Source organism: Fusarium subglutinans (assembly GCF_013396075.1).
Source record: "Fusarium subglutinans strain NRRL 66333 chromosome Unknown NRRL66333_c0000026, whole genome shotgun sequence".
NCBI lineage: Eukaryota > Fungi > Ascomycota > Sordariomycetes > Hypocreales > Nectriaceae > Fusarium > Fusarium subglutinans.
In genome coordinates, this window is record NW_023502089.1 from 340,796 (window position 1) to 357,299 (window position 16,504).

The window sequence follows — 16,504 nt, forward strand, 5'->3', positions numbered from 1 at the left end:
CGAAACCAGGATATTGCCTATCATGCCTTGTGCAAACATGGCAACAACAACAAAGTATCGAGATTTGGCCAGGCGGTAACAACAACTGTGTATTGTCACCATCGCTGCCTGAATATAACCAAACCTGTGTACTATAAAAGGAACGCCTCCTCCTTCTCACTCTTCATCTTCCACCATCGTCAGTAGATGCTTTCGCGAGTGCTTCCATCTGCCGTCAAGACCTCTACGACAGCACCCCGCATCAAGATCCGGAGAACTCTCTCACACAAACGAAGAACAAGACCCTTGACCCATAATGTCTTTTCGAAACATTACGGTCTTTGACCACGTCGGGGATCAGAGGAGAGCACTTGGAAAGTGAGTATCTCCTATCACATCTGGTCAAAAGCTTCGGTTCTAACGCAGAGCCTAGCCTCCTCAAAACCGGTGAATATTCCGACTTTGTCATCATCTGTGGCAAGGCGCGTCACAGAGTCCACAAGGCAATCATCTGCCCTCGATCTGACTTCTTCAAAGCAGTATGCACGAGTGGATTCAAGGCAACTTTCCACTAATCTACTAGTGAATTCTTACTTACTTGATACAGGAAGCTCAGACTGGCGAGGTGGAGCTGCCCGAGGATGAACGGTTCGCCGTGAGCATGATGATCGAGTATCTCTATCATCAAACATACACTATCCCCTACGACGCGGACTTTGGCCCGGAATACCAGAAGTCGCCTGCAGTTCCTTACAAGCCATCAACAGCACTGTTGAACAGAGCTCGTCCTTCTCTTAGTGGCAACTCCTCTATCTCGCAGTCTCTTCTGCATCCAATCACACTGCAGGCTACTGGTGCCTTCATCCATCATCTAGAAGAATCAGCTGTATGCTTCTTTATCGTCCTTTACGTGAACCTAAGAGTTCACTACAAAGTCTATGCACTAGGCGAAAAGTACGGCATTCCTGGCCTCAAAGCCCTAGCTGCTCATAATTTCGAAACCGAGTGTGAAAAGGAGTTCGGTAGAAGCAGAATTTTTGACCTTGGGGACCTGATACATGAGATGAGGGAGGCATACGCCTGCACCGCCGAAGGTGATCGTCCTCTTCGCGACGCTGTGGTCAGAATACTGAAGTCAAAGCCGATCATATTTGAGAGGGAGGACGTGAAGGAGTTTCTGAAGGAAGAGGGCTTGGCCTATGATATGGTAATGAGCTGTGTGCAGGATATTCTGAGGAGAGGGGAGGACGACTGATCCCAAGTTATATAGATTCCTAGTGAAGTCAAGACCCCCAAACTCTCAGACTTACAGTCTGTGGCGAATCTTTGAACCTTGCCTGACTCCTCAGTCCCTGCGACATGTACAGCAGAACATCCGTCGCAAAGTCAGTAGCCCTCATGACCTCCCGCACTACATCATAATCCAACAGCAAGATATCCTGCTCAATCATCTTGACAACCACATCCCTCAAACCCCTGTCTTCGCTGACTGTCGAAGTGTAAACCTCCACCACCGCCTCCGCAAAGTCGTCGACCCCAGCATTGCCACTCTGGATTTTGCTCTCAAAGGCGCCTTGGACTGCCTTCTTAAGACCTTGCATCCCATACTTCTCCCCCAGCGCATACACTTTCGCATGTAGGCAGAGTTGCGAAGAGATGGGAGACTCCTCGGACTTCCCGCCTCCCCATTCAAGCTCTTTGAGCTGTTTTATTCTTTTCCGTCCGATAAATTCTGCTCCAAAGAGCTTCATTCGATACCGTGCCTCAGCGTCGTATTCTGTATCGGATGGTTCTGCCTCCACATCGTCTTCATAGTCCGGTATCCGGGTCCTTGAAGGGTTGTAGTCGATATTGTATAGATAACGAATCATCTTTCGTACGGCAGCGGGATCATCGTCTGGGAGGTTGATCTCTCCATCGGATTCCTACGATATTGCTGTAAGCTTCCCGACTCACGACCTGCAAATAGTGATTTGAGTCATATTACCTTGTACATGCCAGTGCAAGCGACTTTGAAGAATTTAGACCCGGTGCAAAGGACGAATTTATGCACACGATGCCGGGTGTTGCCGCAAATGATGGTGAGGTCGGAAAGCTCACCGGTCTCGAGCATGCTGTTCCATGAATCAGCCAGAGAAAAGAGTATCAAACAAATATCAAATCTTACCCGGGAAGGCTCTGTACACACTCGTTGCTCCTCTCGCTTGTGTTGAAAAGTGGTGGTTGGCCGCCATTTAGTCTGTAGTCCATAGGGTCCCCCATGGTGGAAAGGTTGACGCATGCACAGTAGATTCGCCCGTGTAATAGGCCCTTAGATATATGTTTTGATAAGACTTCTGCTTACGGAGTCTAAATAATAGACTTTAGGCAAGAAACTGCATTTTGTGATATTACACACTTGAGATTAAAGTCTAATTGGTTGAAGGTTTCGTTTACTTGAGGATGGGCCAAGCTAATTTATGATGTCAGAGTTTATTCATTGGAAGAACTAATCTACAGGCCTAAGCTGTACTAAGCTTACCTAAAATCTTCATCAATGGTCTAAACTCTTCATCTTTTTGGTCGAAGTCTCTGGGGAAAGGGTGACTGTGAGGAAAACTTGTACCAGGTTCGGTGAGTCTGGCAACTCTGTCGTTCCAAATTAATGTGACACCATAGAGGCCACTGTCAAGCCTGGAAGTTCTGTCATATTTCCATGGAAACAGCTGAATATTGAGCTCCTCATCATCCGACGTTTCAAGGACAAGAGGCTGCTAAGGATAGTCGAGATGCAACTCGGAGGTGACGTTGCAAAGTCTGCGATGAAAGACTAGAAGTAAACTCTAAACCCCCCTGAGCGATGGATCGCCGCGGTCTTCATAAGAAGATCGTATCCCAATTCAGTGTTTTTGACGAGATATTCGAAGGCTTCGTCCTCCAACAGGTCCATGTTCTCCTCCACGGTACTGGCAACGACATCTCGCATACCACGATCCTCATCAATCGTGGAGGTGTAGACTTCCTCCACTGCAAGTCGAAAGTCCTCGGTGTGAGCGTATGCTTTGGCGAGTTTCTCAAACTTGGTGAGTGCGATGAGCTTCAACCCCGGGATTCCGTACTTCTCTCCCAGAGCATAGACCTTGGCGAACAGGCAGAGGTTTGAAGAAGGGCCAATCTGCACTCCGAGCTTCGGAACCATGCCCTTGACCCGTCGATTCCCGACGAATCGATGGCCTTGGGATTCTAGGAATTGCTTCAAATCATCGTCGTGCTGAGTTGTTGAGAGCTCTTCTTCGAGAAAGTTTCCGTCTTCTGGGACGAACTCGTATCCAACAAGGTCGAGGTTGTAGAGATAATAGATCATATCACGCACTGCGTGAGGATCATCTTCTGGGAGATCGATTCTATTCTCCAAAGCCTCCTGTACTCATCATCAGTCTTACATACAAGCCACGGAGAGAACTTTGACCAACCTTGAAATGTCCATTACAAGCGACCGTGAAAAAGGTTGATCGCAGGCATATGATAGCCTTATGCACCTTGTGAACGTCGTCACCACAGGTAATAGTGAGGTCGGAGTACATCCCGGTTTCGTAGAGCCTGACATATAGATTAGTAATTTGTTTGAATCATACATTCATGAAGTAACTCACTTCCAAAGAGAAGAGCCGAGCATTTCGTAATGCTGATCTTTAGGGTTGGACGCCATCATGGGTGAGGATTTGATAACCTTGATATGAGGGAGAGTGGTGCTGGGTGCTGGGTGCGATGTGGTTGAAGAAAGGTAAAGAGTTTACCAGGAAGAGTTTGACGGGACAAAACATTAGGGATCAGTTTTCCATGTGGCAGTGGACAGTACCTGGTGAGACAAGCTGAGGTACCATGGCAGTGATGGCCACTGGAGGTTGTTATGCGAATGCGGACACTGGCAGCCTATCTTAAGTGACTTACCTTGGACTTGCCACTGGAAATGAATGCATACATGCTTCAAATCAATGGAACTGGCTATATCACCCTCTCTTATCATAATAAGTTTAGTTTTCCCGACTAGACTCACCCCTTTCATGGATATCCCTCCGCAGGATCCGTGTTAAGCGTGTGTTCTTCAGACTCTGCAGGAGTTCACGACGACGGAATTCAGGCTTCTCTTCCTCCATTGACTTTTTTAGCTGTCCGAACTTGACGGAAATAACATCATATTCATTCATCTCTGTGAGACTTCCCTCGGCATTCATGGTCGCGTTGGTGCTGTTGGGCTGGAATCAGGGAATTGTTGCCACGAGTATGATAATCTTGTATTGCTTGAGGATTTGATGCATGCTTATGTTTGATACAACTTTAAGACAAGAATAGATTGGGATAAAAAAGTGTGAAACTCAAGTCCTGCACCTTTCATTGTTGGGGTCGCTTGGGCATGACTGATGTGTCTTGTTCCTGTGAGTATATTGCATGTTCACCAGAACTGCTACGAATGAACTCATCAATGATCTACCTCAACGATAACCACTGTACCAGATATGGAAGCACTTATGCCGTAAATTTAAATGCTCATCTGTTCCTACTCAATGTAATTTCATGGCATTCCCCCCATCTTGACCTGGCTTTCGCCGTACTCATTCTTACTGCATAATACCCTGTAAGCTCTTTACTACCTTAGCATACGCGAAATCTCTCGCCTGAGCCCTGAAAGTCTTTGGGTTCGTAGTCTTATCGCACCCATGAGCCCCCTCGATCCTGACAATCTCAACATCACGACCAGCCCGCTCCAACTTCTTTCCGAAAACTTCAATCTCAGGCGTGAAGATATCGTCAGAACAAGCAACAAGCATAACATGCTCTGGGAAAGAGGTCCCCTCGGCATACATGGGCGATGCTCTGGGTGACTTGCGGTCTTCAACGCGCGGTACGTACGCCTCAGTGAGAAGGTGCTGAAAAGACACAGGAAGAGGTCGAATGGACTTCGAAACCGTCTTCTCTTCCGGCGGGATGGAGAAGTCAACGCCTGGGTAGAAAGCGTATACCGCTCTGATGTTCATCTTGAACTCACGCCTCAGTTCAGCTGATGCAACAAGCGCTAGGTTTCCTCCAGAACCAAACCCCGACAAGGCAACTCTGTCAAGATCAAACATTTGTGCCTGACTGTCAACCCATCTGAAAGTATCCTCAGCGTCCTCTACAGCTCCAGGAAGGGGATGCTCGGGTGCTTTTCGGTAATCAGCGTCGAGAACTAGGACATTGTTCTCTGTGGCTATTTTCTCGCAGAATTGATGGTCCATGCCGAGATTCGGGAGGGTATAAGCGCCGCCGTGCCAATTGATTACGAGACCGTATTTTTTAGTGTCGGTGTATTTGTTTGGGTAGTAGATCCAAGCGTTGATGAAGCGATTGAGGTCACGAGACGGAATGCGGATAGGCTTGCGAATGCATGTTGGTGAGGGCGTGAAGTGAGGACGCGTGAAGATGTAGTTTATAAGACGGATGAAAGTGACGATTGCTTTGAGGCGGATGTACTGCCAAAGTGTGTGATCTGACATTGTTGTCGTTGAAGCTTCTGGAAATGTGGTGAAGCGATACGACATGGAGGGATCATGAGGCTCTGCGTTCCTCTTATGACGTTGGCTGAGATCACTCTTTTATGATACGGCCGGATTGCCGATCAACCCATGGTGTAACTCCACAGGTGCTGACCGGCAGTGAGTCATCTGGCGAGCGATTCTTAGTACCAATACGCCAATACGACCAGTTCACAACCGCAAACTGTATGCACAGTTTCTTCAAACTAAATAATTATCATATTCTAGTCTCTATAATATTAACATAAATGGTTATACACTCGCTTCCATAAAGGCCATTTCCGCCTTGCCTGCTCCTCCTCCTCATTCCAAACATGGAGATATCTTCTCCCTGTATTAATATCTATATCCTTATCCCTCACCACCTTAGTCCCCACCCATATCTTATGCGTAAAATAGAACAAAAAGATAATAGGGATTGTCAGAATCTGCAGAAAGAAGTTCTTGTACCGTTCCGCCGTTGTGAGGGGATCTGCGCCTTCCGCTTGAATCGGCGATATGGCAACCCATATCTGAAGAACCAGAACAGTTCCGTAAGCTGCGAGTGCGACCCACGATCCCCAAACTCCAACCTGTGACCGAAAGGCAAGCTGGGAAACATTGTATCCTGATAGCTGCCATGCTCTTCGAAAGCGAATATGGCAGACACAAATGGAACTCCATGTAAAGAGGGTGCTGAGCCCGCTGATCGCAAGGAGCCAGTTGAAGATCTCGTTATGGATCTTCGAGTTGGCGGTAAATGCTAGTAAACCTAGCAGGCCGCAGCAAATAATCGCCACGAGAGGTCGTCCAGTTCGGTCAATGTACGCAAACATCTTTGGCGCAAGTGACTGTTCCGCCAACGCCGCCAACGTCCGTGACGCCGCATACACAGCTGTATTCCCAACACTAATTAGCGATATCAGAATAACAGCATTCATGATGTCCGGCAAAACATCCGAACCGCTCATCTCAATGGCTATCACGAACGGACTAGCCGCCGCATCAGAACCATACTTGGCCCCCAGCAATCTCGGCTCATTATACGGCACCAGTAAACCAATGAGTAAAATCGAGAGGATGTAAAACAGGGAGATCCTCCAAAAGACTTGTTTAACCGCTGCGGGGATGGACTTTTTCGGATTGCTTGTTTCGGCCGCTGCGAGCCCGACCATTTCTGTGCCGCCGAAGGAGAAAGTTGCTGTTACTAAAACGCTCGCGAAGCCTTTGAAGCTGTTGTGAAACGCGCCGGGGTTGTGCCACCGTGTGAAACCGATGTAGTCTCCTTCTGGGGAACCTGCGATGTTGATGATTATACCGAGAAGACTAAGTTTGTTAGACGAGATTGAAGGAGTGGTTGAGTTAAGGGGTTGTTACATGAAGCCTACGATGGCTGTGATTTTGACGGCTGAGAAGATAAACTCGGCTTCGCCGTAGGCTTTCACCCCGAGTAGATTGATACCAAGGATGAGAATGAAGAAGAGGACGATAAAAATACTCTTGCTTGCATTGGGGTTCCAGTAATTCGTCGTAAATGCCCCGGCAATGATCTCAAGCGGCAGCACAATAAGATACTGCAGCGTATAACTATGCCAAGTCAGTCTCATCTCATCTCATCTCACTTATTCGCCTTCACTTACTTCCAACCCATTGCAAATCCCCAACTCGGATCCAAAAACCTCGTCGAATAATTCGCAAACGATCCTCCGACCGGAAACGCAACACTCAACTCCCCCAGCGCCTGCATCGTAAAGAACTGCATAGCGCCCATGGTGATAAACGCCAGAAGCAGCGAGACCGGTCCCCCGCGATACAGCGCAACACCCGACGCGACAAAAAGACCCGTTCCGATAGATCCACCGAACGCAATCATCTGCAAGTGCCGATTCTTCAATTCTCGGGCTAGTGCTGTGTTGGCAGAGTTGTAGTTCGCTTTCTTCATGTTGAACAGCCGCCCGTTGAAGGCGTAGCTGTTGTAGCTGCTGAGACTATCATTTTCACCATGTCGCGCTGGGGCACGGGAGAAGCTGGTCATGAGACGGCTCCATGCTGAAGAGTCGTCGACTTGTGGTTCGGGGCTTCGGGATTTCGGCGATGGCGGGAGGGCTTGCATCTCGAACTCGCGTTGGTATGCCATGTTCGAGATGAAGCTGCAAGCTGAGAGACGCAAGCAAGCTCAAACTTGCTGATCATGGAGATTTCCTCCAGGGGATTTGAGCGGCATGCACGTGTCTTGTCGCCACAGGGCGTGCTATTCCCGTGCCGGACTAGATCGGCACTCCAAGACAGGACAGGGGGAGGGATATCGCGGGTCTAGCGAATCGCTGACGTTCCGCTACGCACGACGTAGACGGTGCCTCCGTTTGACGGGCCGCAGGTTCAGGGGCATTGAGCGGTTTTGTGATGGGGGAGAACCAAGAACCCGTAATGATAACGCGTTGGGCGCATGAGTCGTGTCCGCAAGCCACATAAAGTTTATTAAGTTGCATTCCTGGCTTTTGGCCCCTGTTTTATCTGACTAATGGAATTAGCGGGAGCGGAAAGAAGGCCGTGGCAGGGATTGACCTTGGCTGGGAGATAATGACGATGCCGAAAGTTGGGATGATTTGGGGATGCGACGCTGCGGACTTGTGAGTGACTGCCGGTCCGCGAATGCAACGTTTCCTCACTGTGAGATGTTGCAATGATTTAAATGTATCAAGGCAACGCGGAATGTCTAGTCTAGAATGTCTTAAGATTTATAGAGTTAGAGCCCTGGAACTAAGGCTTAGCTGTCACCTAAATAGTTTCAGCCACTGCATAACCGGAAATTCGTGACAGCGCTTTATGCACCAGTAGCTTCGCGTAGAACTTTCACGGCCTGGGACGTTGAGAGAAACGTTATTGAATTGAGAGTAGGCTAATTAAACGTTAATAAGCGAAGGCGCCGGGCCAAGACTCAATCGGCATTCTTGATTCCCATCGCGATTCCGCGGGTCGTTTGAGTGCTGAATCCCGTCTTATTTCCTTCCAGCCCCTGAACCTACCCGGGATCGGACAAGTCTTGGATATTTGACACCGTCTTGGAGAATTACGTGGCACAATGATCTCTATTAAGAGGCTAGACTGCGCAAGCCCAAGCACTGGCGCATTCATCGCAGACTGAACCCTGGCATTTCTCATAACGTATGTCTCTATGGCATGTAATACTCAAAGTCTACTTCAACCTATCCAAGAAAGCGATTAATTGCTTCGTAGACACAACTCCCAGCACCTTCGCTGTATCCTCCTCAGTGACGACCAGATAACTAATACCCAGCTTTCCAAATAGCTCCACAGCATACTCAAGGGGTGCTCTTGAGGAGAGGGTGAGAGGACTTCTATCGATCGCCTCCGCAAGAGTCCCTTCAAGAGCGTTTATCTCATTAGACTCTTCAACACCATCAGTTTTCTCAATCATTTGCAAGGCTTGCTCCAGTTTATAATGCGAGATATAACCGTGACAGAGTCCCTTGTCGTTAACCAACACAAGTCCAGAGTCGCTCAGGCCGCTGTTCTGAAGATAAGAGAGCTTGTGTTGGAGTACTGATGTGAAGACACGATAGTCCGGACCGACAGACACAATAGCGTCGTCCGTGGCATCTCCCGAAGGAAGAAGAGCGTCTACTATCGCACTGCCCTCATCGTCTCTGAACTCTCGAACCTTGCTGATAGCACCCTCAGCCTCCAAGAAGGGATGTCCTTGAAGATGCTGAGCAAGATCGTAAACACCATCGGCACTGATTGCATCAGCCACCCACTTCGCAGTGAGGATGGCGATCATGAAAGGCGGAATGAAGTTGACTTCTCCTGTGAGCTCAAACATGATGACAGCTAGACTGACAGTCATTCTACTGACCCCGGCTAGGAAGGCTGCTGACCCGACCATGGCGAAGACCCCCGGTGAGATGTTGGGGATGAGTTGCCCGATCATTCGACCAAAGAGCGCACCTGCATCCATCGCGGGGATGATAATTCCAGATGGGACCTTGCAGCCGAATGTAATGGTCGTTAGAAATAGCTTGACGAATGTCCCGGAGACCAGCCATGCGTAGTAGGTACCCTTGCCAGTAGCTTGGGCCTCCTGCTGGCAGACCCAGTCCTCGTTAACTTGATTGCAGTCAACAAGTAATCGCTGCATCACAATATCACCAGTTTCCCTAATCAACATATTCGGAAACTGAAGAACTGCAGTGATCAACGTCACAAGGGCCAACTCAAAGACAGGATTGTTCTTGATGAGCGAAATCTTTCGGAACGACTTGGACCACAGGAAGTTGGCTCTGCAGAATACTCCACCAAATACACCACCGCAGACGCCGAGAATGACGAAGACAAAATAGTGAAGAGCATCGTAGTTGACGCCGTAGTTGGTCTCAAATAGAACAAGTTTACCGGTACCTGTAGGGTTGAGTGCCTTGAGAACAGCCGCCGCCACCACTGAACATAGACAGCTTCGCCAAAGTACTCGACGAGGAAAGTAAGTGCTGATCTCCTCGTAGCTGAACAGAACACCTCCAATAGGAGCCCCGAAAGCGACAGATAAACCTGCTGAACATGCGATGCTGAGCATCTCCCTCAATTTCCGTTGGTTACTCGCGTACTTGGGGATGCAGATGGTAACAAGATACCCAACACAAGCTGAGATGTGTACAAACGGACCTTCTTTTCCCAGACACATGCCCGTTGCGACTGCGAAGATTGATCCGATGGCTTTGACGATAAGGACTTTGAGATCGAAGAGATGAGGGATGCAGAAGCCGGACAATACAGTCTTTATCTCAGGGATGCCGCTTCCTGCCGCCATGTACATAACCTTTCCGCTTGCGCTTGCAGACGATCGTTCTTTCTCCGGAGCGACGGCAGTGAGATTCGTCTTCGTAGTCGCGGTGACGCTTCCAGCGATGATACCAAAGGCCAGAGCAAGGCCGACATAGATGGCGTATGCATACACGTAGCTTTCTGTCCACGACTTCCAGTTCTGACAGTTTGTCTCTGACGCACAACAAGCTCGGTGACTCAGAAATATGTTGTTGGTGCAGTAACCATCTTTGAGATCTGCTAAAACCTCAACGCTGACGTCTACGAATGCTGCGATGGAGGCAGTGAAAAGACCGATGACGAAAGCTGCGACCCAGCCCTGAGAAGCGTCCCATAGCTTGGCGATGCGATAGCGTATTCCTCGTCGAGAATAGAGACTTGAGGTGTCGCGTCGATGACTATCTTGCACGAGGTCTTGAAGCCAGTCGATGGTATGGTAGTCATTATATGGTAGACTGTCCTGCTGTGGGGCACTGCTTGTCGATAGGGCGGCCTTGATGCCGCGTTTGTGGGATGGTAGCAAGGGAGTAGTCTCCGTCGCTTTGACAGGCATCGAGTCAGAAGCCATTTCGAGACGGATGGTTAGAACAATACGGATTAGGCGATAGAAAGACTGGGAACGCCATTCTATAAGAGTGATGCACTACCTATCCGTGGAAATACAAACGAGAACTCGATATCAGATTCTGTACATCTACCGGAAAAGTAAAGTACAGATCTCGAACCTGTGACGTCAATGCATTGCATTTCCGGGCTGAACACAACCCTCCAGGGTCTGGTGATAAGGTTGCAGCACTAACTGGCCTATCGCTTCTGTGTCGGGCATGAAGAACAGTGTTCCATTGGTGAAATCCAGGACGGGAAGATGCCCAGATCTACTGTCAGATAATCTTCTCAGGCGGCATAGGCGAGAGCTCAAATTAATTGCAATAACTGCACGGATCCAACTTTTGATGGAGGTGCCATTGCTGATTCGATGCATGTCTGTCGAAGCTGTATGGCAGGAGTCTAGAACATTGAGCAGAGATAAGCAGTCACACCAAAACCGCCACTATCTCCAAGTCTCACATGCAACATAGATAAGAACCCCGGAGATGGTTCAAGATCCCGTCTTTGACAGATGTTCAAAAATCGGTTGGAGAGAAAACTCAAACGGTCAAAAGCCAAAAATTGGGCTCCGCGGAGATATATATAAACATTTATCCTGTGCGACGCTTAGTATAGAACTTTTCGCTGATCGACGTCCTCGTGACCGGAGAGATTGTCGTGCTCACACCGCATAACATGGCACATGGCCTGCTCACAGACACAGCGGCAGATAATGACTAGCGCCAGTGTCAGATAAGCCCAAATGAAAACCAGGCCCTTGAGACATTTGACATTGCCGTCGCAATAAGGCTCCTCTTCCTTCAATTGTCTTAATTCTGGCACTTCAGTTAGACACATGCGAGCGCCTCTCACTTTTGACGGATGATACCTGTTCCGGCAGTCTACAGTTCAACTCTATGGCTCGCAAGCACTTACGCGGTTGTTTGGTCACTGGGACAACACTAGATTGAACAAGTCTCAAGTCTTGATAGACAAAAGGGATGGGATTTTGTGGAATCGCAAGTATTTGCTCTTACTACGATACTCAAGTCAGTGTCTGTCATCTGGGCTGAGTGTTGATGCGCCGGGGTTGCTTCTCGGACGGACCCTCAAGGTTCTAGAATATGGCTTTTATTCTATGACAAGAATTACACCTAAGATGGGGATGTCCAATCGGGCCAACCTGGTCACCAATCGGGATAAGTGTCATGTCTTGCAGATATCTGATGTTGAAGCCCCCAAAGTATACGCGATCTCATGTGAGATTCTCCGGCTGTATCTCTCGATGAAGGTTGAGTGTAGGTAAATGAATTAGAAAATTTAACGTATAGTTAGCTAAATAGATTGATGAATGAGGAATAAAAGAGAGAAATTAGCACTAAATCACAACCTGGGATGAGATCAAATCCGCATCAGGCAAAACGTACACGGCTGTTTTAGCCATGCTGGGAGGTGGCCTATCATCTAAAAACCCTGCTACAATTGATAGTTAGCAGAGAAGATGATTGGATTCCACATAGGGTGACGACTGGAGGAGGATGGCTACAGAGAGGAATGTTCTTATGTTGGATGCCGATGACTAGAGGGAAATCCTGCCACCTCTATGAGCACTGAAGCCCGTACATCTTGCTAGGCCTATCTAATGTAACGACACCACAATAACATCAATCAATTGATATCAGAACCTTCCAGTAGTCTCTAGGTAATTCTTTAATTTATTTATGGAGCTAGTGAGAAGTAATTTCGCGAAGTTTCTAGAAATCTGACATCCTGCCAATCAACCTCACGCTTCTCAGCCTCCAGGGATCAACATCCCAAGGCAGAAGTCCATATTAAGGTTGAGTAAAAACACATAAGAACAATCAACAAGACCATTAACACTTATATTCGAATCCCATTCCCTCTTTCAATCATTATAAGCACCATCACTCCATATTTGACAATGTCTTCCCTTCCCTTTAGCGCTCCGCCCTGGCCCATCCCCGCGTCAGCAAATCTTACATCATCCACTATTTCCGTTGCTGACGGTGAGGTTGAGCGGCTGAAGACACTCCTCAAGCTGTCGCCCATTCCAGAAGCTAACATCTGGAATTCGCGTGATGATGGTGCTTTTGGTCTTCCCAGGGGTACTTTGACAGAATTGGTTGAGTATTGGGCGAATGACTACGATTGGAAAAAGTGGGAGGCTACTCTCAATTCAATTCCGCAGTTTGACATCACTGCCACTGATGACGATTCGAAAGACTACAAGATCAACTTCTTGGCTTTGTTCTCCAAGAACCCATCTGCTGTCCCCATCTTGTTTCTTCATAGCTGGCCTGGCTCTGTTGTTGAATACCTCCCCATCCTTCAGAAACTCAAATCCGAGTACGACCCTGAGTCTCTACCCTATCACATCATCGTTCCTCACCATATCGGCTTCGGTTTCTCTGATACACCGCCACTCGATAAGAAATTTACTCATATCGATAATGCCCGCCTTATGTCCAAGATGATGCAATCCCTGGGCTTTGGCAAGACAGGGTACATGACCCAAGGAGGTGATTTGGGTGGCTGGACCGCACCTGTCATTGCAAACCTCGATCCTGCATGCAAGCTCGTTCATATGAGTATGCTCAACATCTCGCCTCCTGCAGGTGAAGATGTTGAGGAAGGTATCAAGGCCGGCAAATACACTCCCGACGAGTTGGAAGCATTCGGCAGAATGGGAGAATTTCAAAAGAAAGAAACAGCCTTCATCCAGCTCGATGGCACCAAACCAGCTACGGCAGGCTACATCTTCGGCAGCAACCCCATCGCCCTCCTCGCCTGGATCGGCGACAAGATGCACCGCTGGTCCGACGAAACACCCTCCAAAGACCTCATCCTAACAAACTTAGCGCTCTACTGGTTCACAGGCTGTTACCCTACCTCCATCTACCTTCATCTCACAGTTCTTGAGGATCATGAGCTCATGATGAATGCTTGGAAGAGTCTCAAGGTACCGCTTGGGCACTCGGCGTTCAAGAAGGAACTTGTCACGGCGCCGGAGAGATGGATTCAGCAGACGGAGCAGGTCAAGTGGTATAAAATGCATGACAAGGGTGGACACTTTGCTGCGCTTGAGGAGCCGGATGCTCTTTGGAAGGATGTGGAGGATTTTATTGGGGCGTTTTGGGAGAAGTGAAGCGGTTCCAGTCACGATGCGGCGCTTGAGATGGGAACAGGCTGCGACAAGTGCCGAGTCGAGGTGAGTTTAGGTCAATTTAGGGTAAGTTCAGTATTCTATCGGACTAATTATTATCATCCCTTGCGATCAGGTCATATGTTTTCCGCGGTCTTGAGGTCATAGACACCAGACACGAGGATTCACCATCCCTAGTCCCATTAGTCAAAGAGTCTATCAGGTTAGGTCACGACGATCTCAATACCGCCCACATCACGACTCGGCCCTAAATGCATCCCCCACATTCTTCCTCCATTGGCTCTCTTAGCATCGATCAACCTTTTCCAGCATCTAATTTGTCCGCATCAAATTCGGCACGCAAGTGCCGGTTTATGGTTACATCAAGGCCCGGGCCACGGATTCCCCCTGGGGTATTTACCCCAGATGACGATGGCGCCGATCTGCATACCCCGCAGATTTGGAGAAGCGGGCGAATAGCGCTTGGCGCACCAGTCTTTGACGGATTTGTGCACGGAGAAATTTGTGAATAGTTACTCCTTTGGAGAGTGTGAGCGGAATAGGAAGGTGGTTAGCCACTTCGTCTGATGTTGTCGCGATGGGATCTGGGGGAGGGCATCGGAGGGTTGTCGGACAAGAGACCCTCAGTATGGATATATCTATATAAAGAGCTCTTATTCTGTGCCGTAATTTCTATTCCCTCTAACTCAGCAGCTCTTCTTTAATCTCCTGTCAAAGACACTTGGCTCTGGTTCTACCCATCTTATCCTAGTCCCCGGACGCAACATCACAATGCTTCTCCAAAGCGTCTTCGCTCTTGGTCTCGCCACCACCGCCCGCCTTGTCTCAGCAGCACCATGCGACATCTACAAGTCCGGCGGAACACCCTGTATCGCCGCTCACAGCACTACCCGCGCTCTCTTTGACAGCTATACCGGCGGTCTCTACCAGATCAAGCGCGCCTCAGATGGTGCCCTCACCGACATCAAGCCTGTCTCCGCAGGCGGTGTCGCAGCCTCCTCTGCCCAAGACACCTTCTGCAGCGGCACAACCTGTCTCATCACCATCATCTATGATCAGTCTGGCCGAAGCAACCATTTGACCCAGGCTCCTCCTGGCGGTTTCAATGGCCCTGATGTGAACGGCTATGATAACCTTGCCGCTGCTGATGGTGCACCTGTTACGCTGAACGGCAAGAAGGCCTACGGAGTGTTTATCTCCCCTGGTACCGGCTATCGTAACAACCAAGTTGACGGTTCTGCCACTGGTGATGAGCCCGAGGGTATGTATGCTGTCCTCGACGGAACGCATTACAACGGTGCTTGCTGCTTCGACTACGGCAATGCCGAGACCAATAGCAAGGACACTGGTAATGGACACATGGAAGCTATCTACTTCGGTGACAACACCGTCTGGGGCTCTGGTTCCGGCAGCGGCCCTTGGATCATGGCTGATCTTGAAAACGGCCTCTTCTCTGGAAAGGGCGCCAAGCAGAACACTGCCAACCCAAGTATCTCCAATCGCTTCACCAGTGCTGTCGTCAAGGGCAAGCCCGGCACATGGGCCATTCGTGGTGGAAATGCCGCCTCCGGTTCACTATCGACCTTCTACAGCGGTGCGCGCCCTGATGGTGGATACAACCCCATGAGCAAAGAAGGAGCAATCATTCTCGGTATTGGCGGTGACAACAGCAATGGAGCCCAGGGAACTTTCTACGAAGGAGTAATGACTAGCGGATACCCTTCTGACGCGACTGAGAACTCCGTGCAGGCCAACATCGTTGCGGCCAAATACGCTACTACATCTTTGACCAGCGGAACCGCCCTCACCGTCGGATCATCCGTCACCCTCAAAGTCACCACCTCTGGCTACACAGACCGCGTCCTCGCACACAGTTCCTCCAACGTCAACACCCAAGTGATCTCCAGCTCCAGCTCCAGCGCCCTCAAGAAGTCAGCAAGCTGGACCGTCCGCACTGGTCTCGCCAACAGCGGCTGTGTATCTTTCGAGTCTAACGATACTCCTGGTAGTTACATTCGTCACTCTGGCTTCCAGCTCTATGTCAACAGTAATGACGGAAGCAAGATCTTCGGTGAGGATGCAACCTTCTGCCCCCAGAAGGGTATCAGTGGATCAGGAAGTTCGTTCCGATCATGGAGCTATCCAACCAGGTACATTCGACACTACAACAACGTTGGGTATGCTGCTTCAAATGGTGGTGTTCATGACTTTGATGCTGCGAGCAGCTTTGTCAATGATGTTAGCTTTGTTGTTGCCACCGGCTTTGCTTAGATGGAAGTTCAGGTTATGACGGGTTTGAAGTGGAAACCACAGAGCGTTTAGTTGTTAAACACGAGGGGTAAATCTAGTTTCAATATTTATCAATTGATCATTCATTTTACCC

General features: G+C 49.0%; 6 protein-coding genes across 6 annotated transcripts; 3 read left to right on the forward strand and 3 right to left on the reverse strand.

Annotated features, from left to right (window-relative positions):
- Nucleotides 1-295: 295 nt before the first annotated feature.
- Nucleotides 296-1,234, forward strand: FSUBG_2979 (kelch 4; the record flags this gene model as incomplete). Its single annotated transcript, XM_036680810.1, has 3 exons — nucleotides 296-357; nucleotides 413-518; nucleotides 587-1,234. 3 exons carry the CDS (start codon nucleotides 296-298, stop codon nucleotides 1,232-1,234), a joined length of 816 nt encoding a protein of 271 aa, XP_036541567.1.
- Nucleotides 1,235-1,262: 28 nt separating this feature from the next.
- Nucleotides 1,263-2,241, reverse strand: FSUBG_2980 (kelch repeat and BTB domain protein; the record flags this gene model as incomplete). Its single annotated transcript, XM_036680812.1, has 3 exons — nucleotides 1,263-1,904; nucleotides 1,967-2,093; nucleotides 2,147-2,241. The coding sequence occupies 3 exons, from the start codon at nucleotides 2,239-2,241 to the stop codon at nucleotides 1,263-1,265; spliced, it is 864 nt and encodes a 287-aa protein (XP_036541568.1).
- A 547-nt stretch (nucleotides 2,242-2,788) lies between these two features.
- Nucleotides 2,789-7,623, reverse strand: FSUBG_2981 (amino acid transport GAP1; the record flags this gene model as incomplete). Its single annotated transcript, XM_036680813.1, has 10 exons — nucleotides 2,789-3,379; nucleotides 3,432-3,558; nucleotides 3,612-3,717; nucleotides 3,818-3,856; nucleotides 3,910-3,963; nucleotides 4,016-4,214; nucleotides 4,611-5,468; nucleotides 5,894-6,836; nucleotides 6,888-7,097; nucleotides 7,151-7,623. The coding sequence occupies 10 exons, from the start codon at nucleotides 7,621-7,623 to the stop codon at nucleotides 2,789-2,791; spliced, it is 3,600 nt and encodes a 1,199-aa protein (XP_036541569.1).
- A 1,083-nt stretch (nucleotides 7,624-8,706) lies between these two features.
- On the reverse strand, nucleotides 8,707-10,917 carry FSUBG_2982 (CLC chloride channel; the record flags this gene model as incomplete). Its single annotated transcript, XM_036680814.1, has 1 exon — nucleotides 8,707-10,917. One exon carries the CDS (start codon nucleotides 10,915-10,917, stop codon nucleotides 8,707-8,709), a length of 2,211 nt encoding a protein of 736 aa, XP_036541570.1.
- Nucleotides 10,918-12,879: 1,962 nt separating this feature from the next.
- FSUBG_2983 (epoxide hydrolase) lies at nucleotides 12,880-14,103 on the forward strand (the record flags this gene model as incomplete). Its single annotated transcript, XM_036680815.1, has 1 exon — nucleotides 12,880-14,103. One exon carries the CDS (start codon nucleotides 12,880-12,882, stop codon nucleotides 14,101-14,103), a length of 1,224 nt encoding a protein of 407 aa, XP_036541571.1.
- A 789-nt stretch (nucleotides 14,104-14,892) lies between these two features.
- Nucleotides 14,893-16,392, forward strand: FSUBG_2984 (alpha-n-arabinofuranosidase B; the record flags this gene model as incomplete). Its single annotated transcript, XM_036680816.1, has 1 exon — nucleotides 14,893-16,392. One exon carries the CDS (start codon nucleotides 14,893-14,895, stop codon nucleotides 16,390-16,392), a length of 1,500 nt encoding a protein of 499 aa, XP_036541572.1.
- Nucleotides 16,393-16,504: the final 112 nt, after the last annotated feature.